General features: G+C 33.7%; 1 protein-coding gene across 17 annotated transcripts in view; it reads right to left on the reverse strand.

Moving 5' to 3' along the window:
• atp8a2 (ATPase phospholipid transporting 8A2) overlaps window positions 1–23,187 on the reverse strand; it is a 127,672-nt gene extending 104,485 nt beyond the window's left edge. For 11 of the 17 annotated variants that reach the window (XR_012399299.1, XR_012399295.1, XR_012399296.1 and 8 more), the window contains exon 1: window positions 23,003–23,187. Coding sequence is in view for 5 of the 17 variants with exons in the window: in XM_021473765.3 (XP_021329440.2) it covers window positions 23,003–23,045 (43 nt within the window). In the remaining 12 variants the exon portion in view is untranslated. Of the gene's footprint in view, window positions 1–10,920; window positions 11,073–14,339; window positions 14,442–23,002 lie in introns of those variants that run through there. The other 6 variants (XR_012399287.1, XR_012399288.1, XR_012399289.1 and 3 more) reach the window with 2 other exon arrangements.
• Between the last annotated feature and the right edge of the window lie 1,540 nt (window positions 23,188–24,727).

Below are 24,727 nucleotides of genomic sequence, written 5' to 3' on the forward strand. Positions count from 1 at the left end.
CAAGAACAGGATCTGCTGTATGTTCTCTACTGTGTTTTACAGGGCTGTTCGCATGTCACATCTAAATAATGAACTTGAGTGTACAAAAGGCACAATACGTGAACGGCTCATATGGCTTTCTTTTTGAAAGTAAGAATAATGTCAGCCAAAACGCTTGTTTTTCCTTTCTCCTGAGATTTACTTAATAAGTGTTTCGGTACTTGTATATTACATGTACTGTAGAAAACAACACCATCAAAACAATCCCTGTTCACTTGGATCCAAAAAAATGCTAGAAAGCTGTATCAGGCATGCCAGACCAGTTACTTTGTAAACACAAAAATCCCAAAATTATGTGAGACAGTATTTTAGTCATTTTTTAAACAAAAATTGCACTTTTAAGCCATTTTCAAAAGTTTGTATTTCCAGATTTCAGTTTTACCAAATAAAAAACAATCAAAATGCATAAGAAAGGTATTTAATTAAAAACATTTTCATGTAAACATTAAAGTGATAGTTCACTCAAAAATGACATGTATGTAATAATTTGCTTACCCTCCTCTTGTTATGTCTCTTTTTGGTCAAACACAAATCAGGATATATTGAAGAATGTTTGGGGGAAAAACAGCCATTGAATTCCAAAGCCTTTTTTGTTCCTACTATGGATGTCAATGGCTGCTAATGTTTAGAACTACTTCAGTATGAGGAAAATGTGGAGAATTTTTCATTTCTGAGTGAACTATCCCTTTAAATATTATCATGCACTCACAAATTGTTTGTTGTTTGTTTAAAATACTTAAAAATAAAATGTTCTACACAATTTAGATTTTTTTTGGGACAACTTAATTGTTTTATGTTAAGTGTAAAAACTAATAAAGTTAACTCAATTCCTTCGTGTTGCCCAAACACAAATCGATTGTGTGAATCCCAGAACTTTGGTCAGATTGAATGGTGTTGAATCAAAATTACAAGCTTTTAACAATTAAAACAACTCAAGATTATATGGTCATTTTATTCTTTGCATTTAGCATTACATTTTCCCTTCTGTAAAAACAGACTTGCCACCCACCAGCTGAGCACATTCTGCATGTTTCCACAAAACAAACACACAAAGCAGCCTGCACCTTGAAAGGTCATACGAGTTACTCGGCAGGACGCACTTTGGACAAGAGCCAAACAATCACAAATGACCCACATTAAAAACGTACGCTTCACTTCTTTTTTTGTCTAAATAAGTTTAATTTATAAGTCACATAGAATCGAACAGTTAAGTTTTACCATTTTTGAATCCACTCAGCTGATCTCAGAGAGTCTGGCGAGAGCACTTTTAGCTTAGCTTAGCTTAGCATAAATCATAGAATCAGATTAGACCATTAGCACCTGACAAAAAATCTAAATCAAAAAAGGGTTTTGATAATTTCCCTATTTAATGCTGGACTCTTCTGTAATTGCATTGTGTACCAAGAAGACTGAAGGAAAATAAAAAGTTGCTTTTTTCTAGTTTGACATCAAGAAATTTTGCTGCTGTACCATTGCTGAAGCAGACGCAATTATATAACGCATATTACTTTTGTATTATTTATGCAGAACTGTACTATTTGTGCTATTTTTGTAATATTTATGCAATGGGGTATATTTTCAGGTACTGAAGAATATTATCCATTATACGACAGCAAAGTTCCTTGATTATAGTACCGGAATATACACTCACCGGCCACTTTATTAGGTACATCTTACTAGTACCGGGTTTGACCCCCTTTTGCCTTCAAAACTGCCTTAACCATTCATGGCATATATTCAACAAGATACTGGAAATACTCCTCAGAGATTTTGGTCCATATTGACATGATAGCATCACGAAGTTGCTGCAGATTAGTCGGCTGCACATCCGTGATGCAAATCTCCCTTTCCACCACATCCCAAAGGTGCTCTATTGGATTAAGTCTGGTGACTATGGAGGCCATTTGAGTATAGTGAACTTACTGCCCTTTTCAAGAAACCAGTCTGAGATGATTCATTTATGACATGGCGCTCTATCCTGCTGGTAGTAGCCATCAGAAGATGGGTACACTGTGGTCATAAAGGGATGAACATGGTCAGCAACAATACTTAGGTAGACTGTGGCATTGACATGATGCTCAATGGGTACTAATGAACCCTAAATGTGCCAAGAAAATATCCCCCACACCATTAGACCACCACAACCAGCCTGAACTGTTGATACAAGGCAGGATGGATCCATGCTTTCATGTTGTTGACGCCAAATTCTGACCCTACCATCCGAATGTCGCAGCAGAAATCGAGACTCATCAGACCAGGCAACGTTTTTCCAATCTTCTATTGTTCAATGTTGGTGAGCCTGTGTGAATTGTAGCCTCAGTTTCCTGTTCTTAGCTGACAGGAGTGACACTCGGTGTGGTTTTTTGCTGCTGTAGCCCATCCACCTTAAGGTTGGACGTGTTGCGTGTTCAGAGATGCTCTTTTGCATACCTCAGTTGTAACGAGAAGTTATTTGAGTTACTGTTGCCTTTCTATCAGCTTGAACCAGTCTGGCCATTCTCCTCTGACATCAACAAGGCATTTGTGCCCACAGAACTGCCACTCACTGGGTATTTTCGCTTTTTCTGTTTAAACCCAAGAGATGGTTGTGCGTGAAAATCCCAGTAGATCAGCAGTTTCTAAAATAGTCAGACCAGCCCGTCTGGCACCAACAATCATGCCAAGTTCAAAGTCACTTAAATCACTTTTCTTCCCCATTCTGATGCTTGGTTTGAACTGCAGCAGGCCTTGTCTACATGCCTACATGCATTGAGTTGCTGCCATGTGATAGGCCGATTAGTAATTTGAGTTAACGAGCAGTTGGACAGGGGTACCTAATAAAGTGGCCAGTGAGTGTAGTTTCTAGCCATAATCTGGCTAATCGGGTAATATGCGATTCAATGATTTATGCTAAGCTAAGCTAAAATTGCTCCTGCCAGACCCAAAGATCGACTGAATGGATTTGAAAACTGTTCAACTCAACTTGTAAAATAAGCCTATTTGCAAAAAAAAGTAGTGTTCCTTTAATCATACGTCTAAATATTGTGCTCTCAACGATCCACTCTTCCTCTCACGCATCCATTTTCTCTTTCCTCTGGTTATTTCTCTTCCAATCCTCAACTCCTAGCCATTAACTCCTAATGATCGATATAGGGCTCATGAGATGCAGCTTGCATTTTTATTCAGCAACAGATGAAAGCTTCAGTTACTCGCAAATGGCAAGACCCCCAGACACTCTGCAGCTGATTAGCACTGCAGAAACATGAATCAGCTCCAGACTGGTGAATGATGTGAAAAAATACACCGACTGGATACATCTCAGACTTTTAAGAATAGACACACAGGAATCCTGGTTAAGATGATTAACAAACACTCAGTTCACAAGTTGCTCAACGAGTGCTGATAAGGCTGAGTAGTTTGTGACTTTTGCCCTCAGATAAAGAAGAAAAAAATGAATCGCCCCGCTTTTGTGTGACTAGCGTATTATAAATCACACCCAAACACAGTCAACAGTTGATAAAGAAAAGCTTAAAACAACATTTCAGTTAAAAATGTGATTGAACACTCGATTTCCAAAAATACCATTTTTAAAATGTTTTTTACTTTTATATTTTAGTGATTAAATATATTTATATAGGAATATTGAATAGATTATATTTATTATTATTTTATAATAATAAATATGTTAATCTTCCAGCAAATATCAGCAAATCAACAATATAACATTTAGCAAAGTTACATATATAAAAAATATCTACACTTTTGCATACTTTATTATTTATATAATGCATTTGTATTGCTATAGTGTTTCTATTTTTTCTGCATAAAGCAATAGAGTACACCAATAAAATACATCAAATAAATGAAACGGCATTAACCCTTGTGCTCTGTTCAAATTTACTACCTTTTGTTATGTTCGGGATGAAATCATCCACTAAACTGAACTGCTGTAAAATGCATCGGATAAAGAATTGTTTTCAATTTTTAAATCAACCTCAGTCCTGATCAAAACTACTAATTGTTTAGAAAATTACAGGATTTTAACTCTTTCAATGCCGAATTCATAAATGATGTCACTGATTTGGTGATAAAAACACACAAAATAATGTGTTTTCATTATAAAAAGTAATTGTGGACTGGGTTTGTTTTCCTTTCTTTTACATGTGAATGATTAGGAACAACAGTGATATTGATGCATTAATAGATGTTCATTTTTTTTACCCTAATTAACTATTGGTGGCTGTTTTGGCCCCATTGACTTCCATTTTAATCACATTTGATTGTGCAGAAACACACAGTCTTTTTTTACTCCATGTAGTTCTGAGAGCTGAGATGCAGATTTAGATTTTCTCAGACACATCAAGGTACGTGCGTAAAGGTCACTCTCACACACTTAGACTCACACCTTAATTTGCTGTTATACTCCATATAAAATCCAGAATCTAAGCTTTTTTTGCACAGGCCTCTAAAGGGTTAATGGTGCCAGAAGAACACAGTAAAAATTACAAATGTAACCTCTTCCCAATAGGGAAAAGCACCAACAATAAAAAACTGCATGATTATATGGTGTCATGGTTTTGCAATAAAAAAATGTGGTTATATTGGAATTCAATAGGGCAAAAACAGCCAACAGTAAATTAGGGAGAAAAATGAAAATTAATCTGAAACAATGTATCAAAAACAAAGTTGTTTAACATGTTCAAGACTTTGATAAAAGGTAAAAAAAATAAATAAAAAAATTTAAATCTAGTCCACATTTATTTTTTATATTAAAAAAACGTCATTTTGTGTCTATTTTTTCACCAAATCGGTGACATCATTAATGAATTTGGCAATTAAAGAGCTAAAATCCTTTAATTTTCGAAGAAAATTAGTAGTTTTGATCAGGACTGAGGTTGATTTATCAGATTTATGCTAAAATCTTATCTTATGCACTTCTACAGCAGTTTAATTCGGTGGATGTTTCATCTCAAACATAACAAAAGATTAGTAAATTTGCCCAGAGTTTTTTAAGCATTTTATCAAAATATTTATCAAAATAAGTTTTGTCATTAAAAATCACTCTGCTAGCTGAAACACAGAAAAAGTTAAAGACACAAAAATACTTCCAGAGTGGATGAAAACATCCCCAACAGCACATAAGGGTTAAGTTATAATAGACATAATTCTTTCTTTTTTTTTGCATCTTGCCGTTGGTGATAAATATAACAACATAGTTCAACAAATTAACATTTAATATAAAATTTAAATGTGTATATGTAAATACATTACACATCCTAAAGGTACAGTTCGCCCAAAAATGAAACGTCTGTCCTCATTACCCACCTAAACCTGCTTGAGTTTATTTCTTTTGCTGAACAAAAAAGAAGAAAACTGAAGAAAAAAAAAGCTGGAAAGAAACCTGTAACCAGTCATGCATTGGTTGTTTCTGTAGTTACAAGTTTTCAGCTTTAGTCATTAACTTTCCTTTGGCTTTGTCCCTTATTTATTAGGGTTTGTCTCAGCGGAATGAACCGCCAAGTTATCCAGCATATGTTTTACGAAGTGGATGCCCTTACAGACGCAACCCAGTACTGGGGAAAGTTTTCAGCTTTCTTACAGCAATTTTTTTGTAAATTAAAAAGCAGAAACAAACTTATAAAGATAGATAGAACATAAGTAAATCAGTAGTTTTTTATTTACAGTTTAAAATTTATTTGAATTATGATTAAAATATATTTTAATTTCCATTTATTTATTTTCTTTTCGGCTTAGTCTTTTTATTAATCTGGGGTTGCCACAGTGGAATGGACCACCAACTTATCCAGCATATGTTTTACGCAGCGAAAGCCCTTCCATCTGCAACCCATTACTGGGAAACACCCATATACTCTCATCCACACACATATACGGACAAATTAGCCTACCCAATTCACCTGTACCGCATGTCTTTGAACTTGTGAAGGAAACCGGAGCACCCGAAGGAAACTTACGTGAACACAGGGAGAACATGCAAACTCCACACAGAAATGCCAACTGACCCAGCCAAGGCTCGAACCAGCGACCTTCTTGCTGTTAGGCAAACGTGCCACCTACTGCTCCACCACGCAGCCTTATTTTAATATTTAAATACTAAAAAATATAATTTAATCATATTTGATTAACACAAAAGTCATTAAGGTCACCAAGTTAAAAATTTCTTCGCATTATGTCAGTAAATGTCAGTGGCATCTATAGGTTTTTGATTAGTCTTGTCTGAACTATCACTCTGTTTGACCTAAGCTCAACGCGGGGTGACTTGGGTCAACTGGCAATCCGCCAGCTTTTCACCACTAAAAAGCAGCATGCTTTTAAATTATGAATAGACCTGGGTTGCATTATTCATCCGTACGCCTTTGTAGCGGCGCTCATTTTACCCGCTGTATTCTCTAGTGCTGCATGCATTCATTCAGCGGCCTCTCTTATTCCATGCAATATCACTGCACATCTCTCTGATTGTATTATACTACTCTGATTAGTCAGACCATGGCCATGCTGTTCAAACGGGTGTCAGATTCCTCTATTGTCTAGAATTTTCTGCCATTGCCACACAAAGGCAGAGGCGGTTCATGAGGACAGCGAGCCAGCTCATCATTATAGTGGACAACTAAATGTAAAAGACGGAAAATATTACATGATCAAGATGCTAGTAAGACAAGATGAACATATTTTATCAATACACTTGTCAGCGTTGACATTTTTGGGTTTTTATAAAGTTATTTTTTTTCTATTTAATACAGAAAACCTGCAAAATATTCTAAGCTTCTCACTTTATACATTTGGGTCTGCAGATTTTAATTACGATAACGCTTGTTTTCTGTAAATTATACACAAATCTCCACTTCATACAACAAACTAGTTTTATTCATATCTGTAGTGTGAATATTTTTTGACAGAAAGATATGCTCATACATCATTTGCCTGATTATAGATTTTAACCTTTTTTTTTTTACAAAAAGGTTTGATAAAATGACCTTTTCCTGCACTGAAAAAGTTATTCACTGGCTTTTTTTTTTTAAGGTGAGTGGTTGCAAACAATTTATTTGGGCTAAATTCAAACAAACAAATTAAGTTTAACGTTAATAAATATAAATTGTTTGCAACCTGTAACCTTAAAATCTTTTTAGTAAATGTAATGAATAATTTTTTTTAGTGTGGCTGTTTGCTGTATTTTCTGAATTAAGTGTACAAAATATTTTCAAAATCTTAAAAAAAAATATTCTAATATGTTAAAAATAAAAAGAAATAAAACAAAATTTTTAAAACGCCAATATCCAATGTTCAGATATTGGCCCTGAAAATGTATGCAAATTAGTGGACATTAATGAATGCCTTATTTACTTATTTAATTTACTTCTTTAAACAACATTTTTTTTTTTAAACTGTTATAAAAATGTTTGCAATTCTTTAATATAACTTCTAATGTGAATGTCATTCATTTCATCTTTCACTCATTTGTGAAATTTAAACTAAACTGAACTAAAAACTCTTTCTTTTTAAAATCGATGTTAAGCTGCTTTGACACAATCTACATTGTAAAAGTGCTATATAAATGAAGATGGAGATGGATGTCATAGAAAAGAATGTTTTCTATTGAGGTTAAATTTAAGCCTCAACTCTTCAAAATACATCAACAAATCAGAATCTGTCAAATAAAGATCCTGAATCATTTTACCCAAGTCAAAAAGAGTGTCAGAAATAATGATTCATTAATGATAATGATGTCAAGAAGTAATAAATATGCACCAATTCATCTTTAAATAGAAGACTACATAGAAGTCAACTAATAATTTTCAAAGTAACAGGTCTACCCATTTATTTTTAAGTAAAGTCAACTAATCATTTTAAAAGCAACAGGTTTACTCTCTTGTTTTAAGTAAAGGCAACTAATCATTTAAAAAAATGAAAATATATTATATATACAGCGGAAGTCAGAATTTTTAGACCCCTTTGATTTTTTTTTCTTTTTAAAAATATTTCCCAAATGATGTTTAACAGAGCAAGGACATTTTCACAGTATGTCTGAAAATATGTTTGCTTCTGGATAAAGTCTTATTTGATTTATTTCGGCTAGAATAAAAGCAGTTTTTAATTTTTTAATCACCATTTTAAGGACAAAATTATTAGCCCCTTTCAGCTATAATCTTCGTTAAACCATCGACATACTTCGGCAGACCATTGTTATACAAGAACTTGCCTAATTACCCTATCCTACCTAGTTAACCTAATTAACCTAGTTAAGCCTTTAAATGTCACTTTAAGCTGTATAAAAGTGTCTTAAAAAATATCTAGTCAAATATTATTTACTGTTATCATGGCAAAGATAAAATAAATCAGTTATTAGAAATGAGTTATTGAAACTATTATGTTTAGAAATGTGTTGAAAAAATCTTCTCTTTGTTAAACAGAAACTGGGGGAAAAAAACAGAGGAGCTAATAATTCAAGGGGATATAGGGGGAAATAACCCATTTTTAAGTGCAAAACTGGTGTAAAAACTATTCTGCTGTCACTGCTTGAGCTTCACTTGCTAAACATTAGTGTTCCCTCTAAACTAAACCACTGATGATCAACAAAAATATCAAGACATATATAAATACCATTAGCTTTTATAGAAGATTAGATAGATTCAAACATTTTGAGCTCCTGCATGACCTCCAATTTCCTCCTAAAGTTTTTTTCAATTTACAATTACTAATGCATATTAATGTTCATGCTAATTTAATACTAAAAGCACACTGCAAGAATGCTTTTCAGGCTTAGATTTTTGTCTTTTTTCTAGTCCAAATATCTAAAACAATTTAAATCAACAAGAATTTTTTAGACAAGCAAAGCATATTGTCTTGTTTTAAGAAATATAGGTCAAAATATGGGTGACGCAGTGGAGCAGTGGGTAGCACGTTCGCCGCACAGCAAAAAGGTCGCTGGTTCACATGGGTTTCCTTTGAGTGCTCTGATTTCCCCCACAATTCCAAAAACGTGGTAAATAGTGTATGCTAAAATTGACCGTAGTGTATGAGTGTGTGTGGATGTTTCCCAGTACTTGGTTGCGGCTGGAAGGGCATTTGCTGCGTGAATTATATACTGGATAAATTGGGGGTTCATTCCGCTGTGGTGAATAATAAAGGGACTAAGCCGAAAAGAAAATGAATGAACAAGGTCAAAATATACTAAGAAAGGAAAAATAAAATGCAATAATTAAATATATTTAAGAAATAATCTGCCAATGGAATAAGAAAAATAATTTTAGGTCAAAAGTAAAAACATGATTATTTTTCTTACCCCCTTGGCAGATTTTTTTGCTTGTTTTAAGGAAAAACTCACTTCATTTTGGCATAATATTTCTGAAAACAAATTTTATTTTGCTTGCCTAGAAAATGCTTCAAGACATAAGAAAGTTTGGTACCACTTACTACATAACTACACACTATGAAAAATTTATTAAGCATTAGCATCTAGTGAATTCATTATTTGTTAAGTATTAACTCTACATTATTAATCGTTAGTAAGCAGTTTACCACTGTAGCTACAAATGCTGTATTCTTGATTTACAACCACATTTACAATGTGCATAATAACTGTATTTTCATACTTTGTTGATGATATATTTTTCATTAATAAATGAAGTATTGCATTACTTACAAACCATTTTTATTTGAGAGTAGTTGTGTTTTTTTAAGATCATTTAGAATGAGTTAGCAAATGATTAATAAACTATTGAAATTAACATTTATACATCTTATTATATAGTAATGGTTGCTATTTATGTTAATAAATGCTTTATTAACTCAACTTCATTTAGTTTTGTGACCTAATCTAAAATGAGGACTATTTATGCTTTATAAATCCCTTATAAATGACAATTTAAGTCTTGGTATCAAATAATCAAATAATCAATAATCTTTGAAATCTTTTCTAAAAAGTAAAATTACTGTGAAGTTTAAACATTGCTAAATGACAGGAGTGTCAAAATACAACATAAAACTGGATAAAACAACAACACTAAAATAATTTAACAATATAATAGGATGCAATGTTGAAACTTCTCAGTAATTTAATATTAGATAAGGTTGCAAAGATGTTGAGTTAATAAAGCATTTATTAACATACAAATTAACTATTAGTATATGCCTGAATAATAAGAATTTTAAAATGTTTATTTAAATACTTTATTAATCATCTACTAACTCATTCTGAATGATCTGTAAAAACTATGCTTAAATAACTGCTTTGTAAGTAATGCAATACTTAATTTAGTAATGAAAAATAAATCATCAACAAAGTATGAAAATACAGTTCTTAAGCACATTATAAATGTGGTTGTAAGTCAAGAATACAGCATTTATAGCTGCAGTTATAAACCGTTTACTAACGTTTATTAATGTAGAGTTAATGCTAACAAATAATGAGTTCACTATTTGCTAATGCTCAATAAATGGTTCATATTGTGTAGTTATTATGAAGTGTTACCGAATGTTTAGATATTTTTACTAGAAACCAGATTTAAAAAATCCTTTTTTTTGCTGTGTATTATTACCAAATAAAGCACAGACAATTGATTTTGTGTATATTTATCCTCTCTATGTGTCAATAATAGCAATTCATAACTAATAACACTATAAGATGTTGTTTTTATAAAAGAAATAGGAGCAGAAGTCAGTACACAAACTTTGTTCTTCACAAAAACAAGAATGACTCCGCATTGTTCTTTTCAAAACCGACGATCCATCCTAACCTTCATGCTAATGAAACAATAAAAGCATTAAATAAACCACTAAGGATCAATTGTATGCGTGTCTATGGTCTCCATGCGGGATCAGTATCTAAAGCATCAATATTTCATGATCAATTTGCTCATCCCGGTCTCAGAATCAGAAACCCTTTACCTACAGAGCCCCGTCTAGACCCACTGCGCCTTCTGGGTGGCATGTTTGGTGACCCACAGGTCCTGCTGACCCCTCGAGGGGAACGAGATGTGCGTTTGTGTCCCCGGGTCGACGGAAAGGGTGAATGAGGAACGAAAGCCTCTTACAGGCACAGTGACCAGGGGAAGGTAATCCTCTTTCTGTTGGCTCTGCAACTTCACCTGTATCTAATCCTGACCGGGATCATTCACTTACACCACCCGCAACCTCATGCACAAGCCATGCAAGCGTCACATCTAACCCCTGACCTACTAACCAGCATCCACACCAGAAAGACCGCCGTTTCTGTGATGCATGCGGGTATTTTGGAGCGTCCCATGATGCGTGCTGCACTCTCAGAAAATAAGGTGCAAAAGCTGTCACTGAGGCGGTGCCTTTTCAAAAGGTACTATTTAGGTGCTTATAAAAACTTTTAAGGCCCAATACAAACCCTTTAGGTACACTTGTGTACCTTATGAGAAGATACCGCCCCGGACAGCTTTTATACCTTAATTTCTGAGAGTGCATGCCATGTGTGGAGTCATTCCTACAGTTTGGTGGATTTTCTGTGAAACAATACAGCATGTTTTATAGTCATCATCTTTCACATCATTTTCTGTGTAAATCATTAACAAAAATAATAATGGTTATTATCTAGGGGGAATTCAAATAAATAAACAGAAAGTTCATGTTATATCTTGATACGTATACACTGAAAAAAACTTTCTTTTAAGGTAAGAGTTTGCAAACAATTTATATGGGCTAAATTTAAACAAAGAAATTAAATGTAGCAATGTTTCAACTTAGTTTGTTGGTTTAAATCCAGCCCATACAAATTGTTTGCAACCACTTACCTTTCAAAAAATCAAGTAAATCCAATAAATCCAGTGTAAATAAAACCATACATTTAAAATAATAAACTAATCACTTTTAAAAAATTCTAAAAAAAATACTTAAAGGGATACTTCGCCCAAAAATAAAACTCTACTCACCCGAGTGAGTTTCATTCTTCTATTGAACACCAAAGATATTTTATAGAATGATACAAAGAAGTGACCATTGACTTTCATAAGAAAAATAAATACTATGAAAGTCAATGGTTACTGGCTGAAAACATCTTTCAAAAGATCTTTTTGTTTTCAACAGAAAAAAGAAACTCAGGTGATAAGTGAAGGGTGAGTAAAATGACAAAATTTGTCAAAAATTTTGGGTGTATATTTATACAATATTATTAAATTAGTTTATGCAACTTTAGTTGAAAACGTCATCAGGGGGTGTAAAGGCCCCCTTAAACTCCAGTCCGCCCTGGTACACTGGAGCTATACTTGCTCTTTAAAATCTTTAGTGTATCACCTAAATCATACGACTTTCAAAAAGTGGCATCATTTACATGGAGGGAAAAGCAACTCCAAGAAGTAAGTGTTGCCCATACTGTAACTATCTTATTTTTTGCCAGTGTAGTGGCTTATTGATACAAATTCATAGGAGTTCATTCCAAACCCCACCCCTAAACCCAACTATCATTGGGGATGAGCAAATCATACTAAACTGTACGATTGAGATCATACAAATGCAGACAAAATAGTAATTGAATCAAAAAGTTACGAACTTCCGTGAGCTAGCACTGGTTGTTCTACATTCATGCTGTACAGTCGCAACATACAGTTGAAGTCAGAATCATTAGCCCTCCTGTGAATTTGCTTTCTTTTTCATATATTTCCCAAATGATGTTTAACAGGGCAAGGAAATTTTCAGAGTAATTCCAATAATATTTTTTCTTCTGGTGAAAGTCTTATTTGTTTTATTTCAGCTAGAATAAAAGCAGTTTTAATTTTTTTTAAACCATTTTAAGGTCAAAATTATTAGCCCCCCCAAGTAATATATTTTTTTGATTGTCTACAGCAGTGGTTCCCAAAGTAGGGGTCAGGAGCCCCTGGGCTGCTTGGCGATTTACAAAAATCTAATTCATTTTATTAAACTATTAGTATTACCATATTTCATCCATACCCTACTGAAGAAGTAGTTAATAGTAACATTGTTAGCTTGTTAATAATAAACATCAAAACACAACATGCAAATAAAAAGCCATCAGCCTTTCGATTGTTCTTTTTTTCCGACCCCTGGAGTGATTATTTTATATTAAAGACACAGAAATAGCGTCAGACACAGCAGATTTATTTTATGGCACCAGATTAAACTTTCTTTGTTATTTTTGTTTGTTTTTTAAGATTTATTTTTGGCCTTTTTGCCTTTATTAGATAGGACAGTATTGAGACAGGAAGCGAAGTGGGAGAGAGAGAGAGGGGCTATGGTAGGGAAATGTCCTTGAGCCAGGATTCGAACTCGTGACGCCCTGACGTGCTTTTGCACCATATGTCGGCACGCTAACCACTAGGCTATTGCGCCGACAGATTAAACTTTCTAACACATTTACAGCACTCACGCTCATTAAAAATAAATTCCAGCTCCAACTAAACATGGAGGATGGTCTCCAACATTAAACGATGAATAGACTTGGGCCTATTGGTATGTGTGCACCGTTATGTGCAAGATTGATATATTTATAACCACCTCAGAGAATATTGGGGGTCACTGGCATTATTTTGGGAGTCACAGGCTGAAATGTTTGGGAACCCCTGGTCTACAGAGCAAATCACAGTTACAGAATGACTTCCCTAATTAACTTGCCTAATTAAGCATTTAAATGTGACTTTAAGCTGAATACTAGCATCTTGAAAAATGTATTGTCAAATATGATGTACTTTCATCATAGCAAAGATAAAAGAAATCAGTTATTAGAAATGAGTTATTAAATCTATTATGTTTAGAAATCTTCTTGGGGAAAAATACAGGGCTCTAATAATTCAGGAGGGCTAATAATTCTGACTTAAACTGTATTTTGTTGTTACTTTAACTCATTTTAATAATGTAATCAAGTCTCGATTTTTAAGTTCTGCAATTTGTTATTTAATGTTACCAGTTTAATTAATGTAAATTGAGGTGACTTGTAAAGTTAATTAATCAGATTTCACAAACTTTTGCTTCGTTGTCCACTCTGTTTGCATTGTAAATATATATTGTGTGAAACACTAGACAAAAATCCCAGAAAATAGTGAAATTTTACACCATGAACTATTACATCGTAAAAATGTCATGTAACATGGTGGACAAAAAAAAACCTATAAAAATCATGAAATATTATGTCCCCATTAGCTTATAGTCTGAGCTTAACCAGTATGATTTGACTATAAAGACAGCTTGGACCAAACTGTAGGAATGAGCCGTGTCTATCCACCAGTCTATCCATGCAGTGTGTCCTGAAGGAAGGGTGGCTTCATGCTCCTGTGAGGCTCCAAGCAGCAGCAGCAGGAGGCATCGGCCCGCTCGAGGAGGGCACTCACTTTTCTCAAACCTGTCTGCCAGCCGGGAACACATGTTGGGGCCCAAGGGCTGGTCCTGCCGCAGGGGGGAGTCCTGGCTAAGAGGGGTCAACACTAACTGTTCTGCAGGAGCCCGGCAAGGATTGCCATAAGAAAGAAACAACACAAGATATCAAGTAAGTAACACCATACAGAGCAAAACACTCTTAAAATATGCTTCTACGGATGAGAAATGTTGCTTAAAAGGGACACTTCAGCCAAAAATAAAAATGTACTCACTCCAGACCTTTATGAGCTTCTTTTTCTCTGTTGAAAACAAAAGAAGATACTTTGAAGGATGTTAGAAAGAAGTAACAACTGACTTCCAAATGAAAAACAATTACTATGGAAATCAATGGTTCATGGTTTGAAACATCTTTCGAAATATCTTCTTTTGTGTTCAACAGAAAAGAGAAACTCAAACAGGTGATAGGTGAAGGATGAGTAAAATTACAGGATTTGTATTTTTGGATAAACTGTCCCTTTGAAGAGCTGTTTTTTTTCTAATAGAGAGCATTGTTTATATAGTGTCAAGTTTCTTCTAAACTTGATTTCTTTACAACAAAATGCTGTTTACCTTGCTGGCATTTATAAGCTCTCAGTTCAATAATGTCCCACATTACTTTCCCATTAAAATGTCTCTCAATTTAATTTGTTAGGCATAATATTGAAGAAATAAGTCTAGGACGAACGTAAAAGGCTATTGTGGTGTTTAATATGACTTTTGTTTTCATCTGGAATATTTATATCTAAGTGACTGGAAAATAAAACTGAAAATAAACTTTTAACACGAGAGCCAATAAAGATTCATTGTATTTTAATTATGCAATGGTTTTTTTTCCCATTTGGTTATTAAACTTCTGTACGTGAATGCTGTTAGACTTTGCAGAAAATTATACAGCAATGTTTATTTAATGTATTGTGTTAATCTGTGCTTTTGTTTTATGCAAATGCCTAAAAGAACAAAAACACCAGTCATATTAAAATCATCAGAAAAACAAAATATTAAAGAAAAAATTATATTTCGCAGAAAAACAATGTATTGCAATGTATCTAACATGACTTTGATAACAGAAAAACTTCAAAACCTAAAACTGGTGAATAAGTATCATGCATCATTTTGCATACCTCCATGTAGTTCAATAATTAAATCTGCCAGTATAGAGTTATGAACTTTCAAGGAAAAAAAATAGCAAAGTTTATTTGACAAACAATAAGAAAACTATTTATTATTCTTAATTATTTACCTTAATTCTAGGTTGTTTTTTTAGACTTCCAAGGAGAAAAGAAATCAGGAATTACAAGATTAAAAACTCTAAAAAATATATATATATATATAAGATAACTTTTATTATTTATCAAAATTTGCACTCAAAATTGTATCTGCATTTGTTCCATGAAGAAATCTGTATTTGAGTTATATAAAACTATTTAATTTAATTTAATTTAATTTAATTTAATTTAATTTAATTTAATTTAATTTATCATTCATTCATTCATTTTCTTTTTGGCTAAGTCCCTTTAATAATCTGGAGTCGCCACAGCGGAATGAACCAACTTTTCTAGCACGTTTTTACGTAGCAGATGCCCTTCCAGCCGCAACCTATCTCTAGGAAACATCCACACACACTCATTCACACACACACTTATACACTACGGACAATTTAGCCTACCTAATTCACCTGTACCGCATGTCTTTTGACTGTGGGAGAAACTGGGGCACCCGGAGGAAACCCACGCGAACACAGGGAGAACATGCAAACTCCACAAAGAAACGCCAACTGACCCAGCCGAGTCCATTTCCTATTACATTTTTTAAGCCTTTTAAACTCCACTTGAATACTATTATCTTGCAAAGTAAAGTACTATGTACTGTCATCATGGCCAAGAAATCAGTTATTAGAAATTATTGAAAAATACTGTGTTTAAAAATGTGTTGATCTTCTTTCTCCGTTAAACTATACTTGTGAAATATTTTTCAAAGAATACAAATTTCACATGGAGGCTAATAATTTTGACTTATAATTAACTGTATAATTATATAATTACTTTATATGAGTGCTATCGTCAGTATTAAGTTCATTTTGATATGTAAATAAAAAATGTATCTAATTTGTAAATATAAAAATAAATTATTTTAAAATTAAGATTTTTTTTTACTCAATAAAATCATAGTTTCCTAAATGCTGTTCATCATGAATGAAGAGTTAACAAATACTGTCCCCGTGTGGCCTTTAACTGAACTACACAAACACAGAAACTACTAAAACAGGCCTAAAATGTGGCATCAGAAGATCATGATTTCCCAAATGACGTCATCACACTCCAGTCGCTCTGTTCATCTAAAAAGCGTTTGATTTACATGCCTGTGATTTTGCTTCGATTGTGCCATTTAGCAACTGGAGCACATGGAGAGCAACGTGGACAAAAAGCAGCTGTCCGTCATCTGTTGAGTTCAGTACAGTTGAGTGGATTAATGACCTTTCAGCTTAATTACAGCAAACTGCTTTCTTTTCTCAATGGCTTCGAACGGATTATTCTTCAAGGCACACGTTTCTTTCAGATACAGTAACAGCTCATTCAATTTAGAAACTTATGGAAGTGGCTTTTTCATAATGTGTAGTTTTCGAATGGTGTAATTGAGGAATTTTGTGACAAAATAGAGTACAAAAGTACTTCAAATTATGACTGCATGATATATATCAAATTATCATAGTTATTGCAATATTAAATATATGCAATATCCAAATCACAGAGAAGTATTTGTTTGAATGTTTGATTCATTTATGGAGCGTATTTTGAAATAACAAATGTTGACAAAAGTGCTTAAAAAAAATCAAACAACACAAAATTTATACTTGCATAGGGAAAAAAAATATTTTTAATTACAATTAAATGCAAGAGACAGGAGATGATTTTTAAAACGTGATTTAAAAGCAATAAATTAAGTTAATTTTATGTGCTGCATGCATAAATTGTTCATGCTAATCTGACCAATAAGTAGGCCCACACGGAACCTGTGCGCAAGAATTCCTCAGATTTTAAGCCCATCATTGATTGTTTATTTACTTGTGTAAATGTAGATTTATTTAGTTTTTTAATTATTTACAGTGATATGATTGACTAATATGAAAATATTCATATGATTTTTTTTACAATACAGTGTGTAAAGCAAAATTTCCTGTCCTTTAGTAGAGATATTATATGAGAGACTTGCTTTTTTTACCAAATAAAGTGGATGTAATTAGATTTGCATTGTAAACATTAAATAAAAGTTCAAAAGGGATTGCTTTTTATTTCATATATTAAGGTTTTAGTTGTAAATCTAAAATAATTCTGCATAAATCTTCAGATTTTTAACACAATTCTGCGCAGAAATAGCAAAAAATGCCTGCATATTCCGTCTGACTCAACCAATAAGACGGAGCCTTTACTATCTTCACCCCCACCTGTTCAGAAGGTGCTGTTAGGTGAAACTAGAGCTGAAAATAAATACTAATACTGGGAGCCAAGAAAAGAAAATCACAACAGCCAATACGAATCTGGATTTCCTCGAGGTTTTAAGTCAATCGTTGTGTTTTAATGTCTAAATATTTGCTATTTGCACCTTGACACTTGATCATTGATCATTACACAAATAAAATATTTCTTTTTAATTGCTGCTAAAAGTTAATTATATCATTAGAAATATCGTTATTGTGACATTCAATAACAATATAAGCATTATATGCATTTTTCCATTATAATGCATGCCTACTTTATAACTCCCAAAACACGGCATTAAAGAGCACCTATGACGAAAATCATCTTTTGTAAGCTGTTTGGACAGAACTGTGTGTGGGTATAGTGTGTCCACAGTCATATTGGGCTTATATAAAGACAATAAGTCTCTTTATTTTAATTTTCTGACGTTAAAATGGGATCCAACTCCCTCCCATTTTGAGGCCAACCGCAATGGGACGTAGGAGTGCGCTTTCCCCGCCCACTGAATTGATTGATAGATGTGTATTACCATGTCTCCATATTAAAACATTTAATCATATTAACAAGACAGGACGTGCGCAAAGCAACCGGGAATAAAAGATCTGTTCAGCTCTCTGTGATCATCAATCATCATTAAATGTGATCAAGAAAAGGTTTTACAAGTTTAACATATTTTTTAAAACAGTGCATGTTTGTAATTAAGACAGTAAAATTGCTGTAAATCCTCACCACAGACGCGTCTCAGTACAATTATAAAAGAAGATGCTTCAATCCCGGTTTGTGGACATTAAATCAGGTTTATTTTGTACAGTAACATAACGGATGTCCATACAGCAGTGGATATAAACGTGTATCCTGTCACATATGCCCTGTAAAACAGTGCAAAGTTAAACATATGTATGCAAGTGTGTGAGCGCGCAAACTTTGTAACGACATTGTGTGTGACTCATTGTTGCAGAATGGCTTGAATTAACTTCACGGTAGTAAGGGAGGTCTGCTTCGTTCTTGTCTGTCACTGTGCCGTTTGTCTATGTGAAGGCTACAGCTCTGACACGCATGTGGGAACAGTGAGCGGGGAGGATCAGCTCATGCATTAAAGGCACAGGCAAAAAAACAGCTACAAAGTCAGAGCAGCTCAAATTTCCCAGATTTAAAAAAGGTATAATAAATAGTCTGATGGCTGTTTTGAGCTAAAACTTTACAGACACACTATGGAGACACAAAAGACTTATATTAAATCTTAAAAAGGGGTAAATAGGCACCCTTTAATGTATAGATGTAAACAACAGCAAAAAAAAACTTATATAATTTGTATGAGCAAATGTATATATGTTTTTCCAATTACTCTATAAATTGTTGTGGTCCAGGCTTAGTAAATAGGAAATACAGACCCCAAATGCAGGCTCCAAATAGTAAATAAATATAGTTTAAGTGCTAAATAACAGCATATTTTCGGTTATGTGTGAACTATCCCTTTAAAGGTAACCTATTATGCAAAAATCACTTTTATAAAGGGTTTAAACAAAGTTCTGTGACAACAGAATGTGAATATAAGCAGCCTCTATTGGTAAAATCTAATTAATTATATATTTTTGTAAACACCCTTAATAAAAACAGTCTGCAGAATCACTTTAATTGACATTTTCCCTTTGTAGGAGTCATCAGAGGGGAAAACTCCCACCCATTAGTGATGATCTCTCCCTCATTAGCATAAACAGCCCTAAGTGTGAAGCAGCCGTTCGCCATTAGAGTTTTCAGGCTTTACATCCTGAAGATAATGTCACTGACAAAGAGGCATTTTAAATGTCTAGTTTTAGGATCCACAAATGACAAATATAGTCTCTATAGACGGCCATCTTCTGAGCCATTTCTGTTTTTCACAGACATAACTTTAGTCCTGTTTTGAATCTGCCGCTATGCTGATGCATAGGCATTTGTAGCTCCGCCCTCTATTAAAAAGAGCTCAATCACATTTGAATTTAAAGCGACAGTTGCCAAAACAGAACAATTTGTATGAAAGCCTAAAAAGGGGAGTTGATACCCCACACATAATGTTATTATAAGGGGACATCAGAGATATATTCTTGTAAAAAGGGGCATAATAAGTCCCCTTTAAAGACTAAAGATGTCCATTAAATCTCAACTTTCTTGAATGTTTAAGACAAACCCAGAATCACGTTACAAAGAATTTACAAATGAGTTTAGCGACAGTATGGCCCCTGCATGTTAATTCTGGAACATGCTGGTTTAGAGCAGGCTAAACAAACGTCCAGTGTAATCCACAATGCATATGTGTCAGTCTGTCAAAAAGACTCATCACCCAACAAAGCCCTGCCGAATAAACACGTGCTGGCACAGAACTGCTGCCAGAACAATCTGCAATCTCTCAATCCTGCCCCCAGCAGCGTTCTGTTCTGTTCTCGAGAGCATGTTCTCGTGATGTGCTCTTGGCTCCTGTGCATTAAGTAAACCTGACTGAATGTATTTATTGCTGTCTGGAGAAAGATGCAGAAGCTTTTACTTTGATTTGTAATAATAATAATTGTTTCAGTGGCTCATTTCCATTCACATCAGAGCCTTAAAAAGACTGCAGTGATACAGATATTTTCTTTCTTTTTTGAAGACTTTCTTGAATGTAAGCCTTTATTGTATGCATCTAGAAATTAGTCTTCTTGAATAAAATAGATCTTATTGCTAAAATTACAAAAATGCTCAACAATAACTAAAAATGGCATATATTTGAAAAGCAATACTTCTTTAAAAAAAAAAAAAATCGACATTCTTGCTTAAAAGAAAAACTATTATTATACATAAAACCCCACGTTGCAGGCATTTAAAGCAGTTTTTGCATAAAATAGACCCAATAAATAAAATAAAATACTTTTATAAAGAACAATACAATTTCTTTATTGTAACAGTGTCTTTTAAAAACAATGCTTTCTTGCTTAAATTCAATCTTATTGCTATAAAAGGTTTTGTTTAATGTATTTTAGTAGGAATTTGTTTTACATTAATTTTTGTAAAGAGATGTTAAATATGACTTAATGAAACTGAGTAAGCATGTGAAGTATATTTAATAATGATTCAAATATTACAATAAACCAAAAGATAAAAAAAAATATATATATATATATATAACCAATTATAAATAAATATATAACTGGTTTTCAAACAGAGAACCATGGAATGTTTAAAGGAAAATCGAATTAAATAATATATTAAACTAAATTCATGTTACATAAAATTGTCATTCATTAATTTTCTTTTCGGCTTAGTCCCTTTATTAATCAGGGGTCGCCACAGCGGAATGAACCGCCAACTTATTCAGCATATGTTTTACTCAGCGGATGCCCTTCTAGCTGGAACCCATTACTGGGAAACACCCATACACACATACACCACAGACAATTTAGCATATACCCAATTCACCTATAGTGCATGTCTTTGGACTTGTGGGGGAAACCAGAGCACCTGGAAGAAACCCATGTGAACACACAGACTAACACACAGAAATGCCAACTGACCCAACCGAGGCTCGAACCAGCGACCTTCTTGCTGTGAGGCGGCAGCGATACCCACTGCACCATTGTGCGGCCTACATAAAATTGTTACACTGAATTAATATGAAATATTACAGTAAATACATGATTAAATGATTTAAAAAAAAACTTTCAAACAATGCAATGGTAATTATATTATCTCTGATTATTAGAATAAAAAAATACATTAAACAAATATGATTAAATTAAATGAAGACATATTAATTAAACATATTCAATATGTAATTAAATGTCCCCAAATAAATGTACTTTCTAAAAATTAAAGTAGAAAGTCTGTCATTGTGGTACTGCATTTTCAAAAGGAATTTGTTTTACCTTTTAATGTACTATGAATTACACATTCTAACTTTATAGGTATTAATGTGTAACTTTAAGGTGCACATGTGGAACTGTGAGGTAAAAGTTTCCCTATATTAGTATAAGGTACCACCCCAATGACAAGTATTGTACCCCACCTTTAATTGTGTTTTCTTTTTTAATTATTTCCCAAATTATGTTTAACTGAGCAAGGAAATTTTCACAGTATGTCTGATAATATTTTTTCTTCTAGAGAAAGTCTAATTTGTTTTATTTTGGCTAGAATAAAAGCAGTTTTTTTTTTTTAATTTAAAGTCAACATTATTAGCCGCTTTGAGCTTTTTTTCCCATAGTCTACAGAACAAACCATCGTTATACAATAAATTGAATAATTAGTCCAACCTGCCTAGTTAAACTAATTAGTTATGCATTTAAATGTCACTTTAAGCTGTATAGAAGTGTCTTGAAAAATATCTAGTCAAATATTATGTACTGTCATCATGGCAAAGATAAAATACTTCAGTTATTAGAAATGAGTTATTAAAACTATTATGTTTAGAAATGTGTTGAAAAAATATCTGTTAAACAGAAATTAATGAAAAAAACATGGGGCTAATAAGGCACGGGGGGGGGGGGGGGATAATTCTGACTTCTGACTTAAACACAGTAAATTGCAACTTTGTACAGCAAAACTATGTAATTGCACATTTTTACATTTTATGATTGAGGTCCTGATCTCATTAGGGGTTTGTGGCATCTAAAAGATTGTCAACCCCTCAGCTACATGTCAGCATCTAATTGAAAATACGTTGTCTTATTTCTTTCCTAATTATAAAGTAATTAATAAAAAGGTTGACATTAAACCAGAGGCACATGCCCTCAACAGGTGATGCAGACCTGTCTATGAGCTTAGAAAGTCAGAGCGCTTTAAACAGTCACGTGACGAGCTAAACACCCCACTGAGGGAGTTTCTCTCTCAAACGTCAATGCAGATCTGGATAAGATTAATTGTTGCCGCATCACGCTTTATCTCAGAAGAACACTTGACCCTAATTTATCACTGAAAGCAAAACGTCACCCTGGTGACCCGTGTGTTTACACTGCGAAAACCACAGGTCACCCACAACAAGAGCAGGTGCAGGACGACTGATGCTGACCAATCACAGCATCTAAAACCCGTCTCTAATATGTCATAATAATGAATAATACTCTAATAAAATGAGCATCCGAATGACCAGCGGCACAGAAGAAAACGCAGGCGTCAACACATCCACCGTCCCCCGTCGGCAGATTATGTCATCTTACCTCCCTCGCTGTGGATCTTCTTCGAGCGTCGGTTGAAATACATTGTGCGCGGCGATGTGGAGCTTCCAGCAGCGCGGGCGAGCTGTGGGCATACTCGCGCTTCAGCGGGGGTTTGCGGGCCACAGGCGCAGGGATGCGGTGTTTGATGGAGGCAACATAGTTCCTATTGATGATGGGTCACCCTCAGGCGCGCGCACTGGCCCGGGCACGCGCTTCTGCCATCCTGGTGATCCGTCGCATTATTGCTCGTGCAAACGCACAGGCGAATCCGCGCGCGTTCCGTCATCAGAGGCAGACCCCGCCTGGACTTTCTCTGAATGCCAATACGCCCTCATATGGTATGGATGGACCTCAATGGACTCCTTCTGGTATTTATTTGTGTAATTATTACTGTGGGTAAAATTGAATACACTGCAAAAAATGCAGGGTTCCACACAATTGATTTGTGTTGGGTCAACATGAATGAATTATTAAAACTTGTTAGTTTTTACAAATTTAAGTGGATTGAACATAAAGCAATTGAGTTGTCTCAAAACAACCTAATGAATTGTGTTGTTTCAGCTCATTTTAAATAAGTTGTTTAAACAAACAGCATTTTTTTAGTGTAGGCTTAATTGAAAATATCAATTAAATGTTTAAGCGTATTTATTTGGGCTATTTTGTTATTGTTATTTATGAATTTGACATTTTAAAGTATTTTATTGGTTCGGTATTCAATCAGATTTTATAATTAACAATGTTTAGGTCCCACCTTTGGCACCATGTTGGTTCAGGGTTAAAAGTGGCATTCATAAGTATTTAACTATGTATTTAATGTTTAAACTTAAGAATTTACAGCTATGGAAAATGGGTTTTTCTGAATTGATGATTTATAGTTAGGTGTTTGATTAAAACACCTGGTACATTTAATTCTAAAAAAGCCGTTGACATTGATGCAAATTTTAAAAAAACCAAAACAATCCAAATAAATAAACTAAAATAAATATAATAGTTATGTGTAATAACAATGGAACGACACATGGAGAAAGTACTGAACTATTTAAATGCATTTAATATTTTGTATAATGGACTATTTTGTCTTATCTGTTGCTCAGGTGTGATTTTTTGCCAAGACTCCAAAAGTCTTGGAAAGATTTAATTTGGGCTTTCCGTGCCTTTTTACGCCTCCCTTTCTGCATGTGTTTATTATGTTTTCCCTCTCTCATTTCAAGTAATTACACATAACTTAATTTCTTAAGTAATTAGTTTTGGTTTCTTTTCATTTGTGGATAACTTTGGTTGTTGCTGACATCTGGTGAAAATTTCAAAGAAATACAGAATAAATAAGAATTATTAAACTCCCTGAATTATTAGCACCCGTTTATTTTTTCCCCCAATTTCTGTTTTCTAAACATATTAGTTTTAATAACTCATTTCTAATAACTGATTTATTTTATCTTTGTCATGATGACAGTAAATAATATTTGACTAGATATTGTTCAAAATACTTCTATACAGCTTAAAGTGACATTTAAAGGTTTAACTAGGGTAATTAGGCAAGTTATTGTATAATGATGGTTTGTTCTGTAGACTATCAAAAATATATAGCTTATGGGACTAATAATTTTGACTTTAAAATTAAATTTTTTAAAAAATACTTTAATTCTAGTCGAAATAAGACAAATAAGACTTTCTCCAGAAGAAAAATATTATCAGACATTCTGTAAAAACGTCCTTGCTCCATTT

This window comes from Danio rerio, chromosome 24 (genome assembly GCF_049306965.1).
Source record: "Danio rerio strain Tuebingen ecotype United States chromosome 24, GRCz12tu, whole genome shotgun sequence".
NCBI classification, from domain to species: Eukaryota; Metazoa; Chordata; class Actinopteri; order Cypriniformes; family Danionidae; genus Danio; species Danio rerio.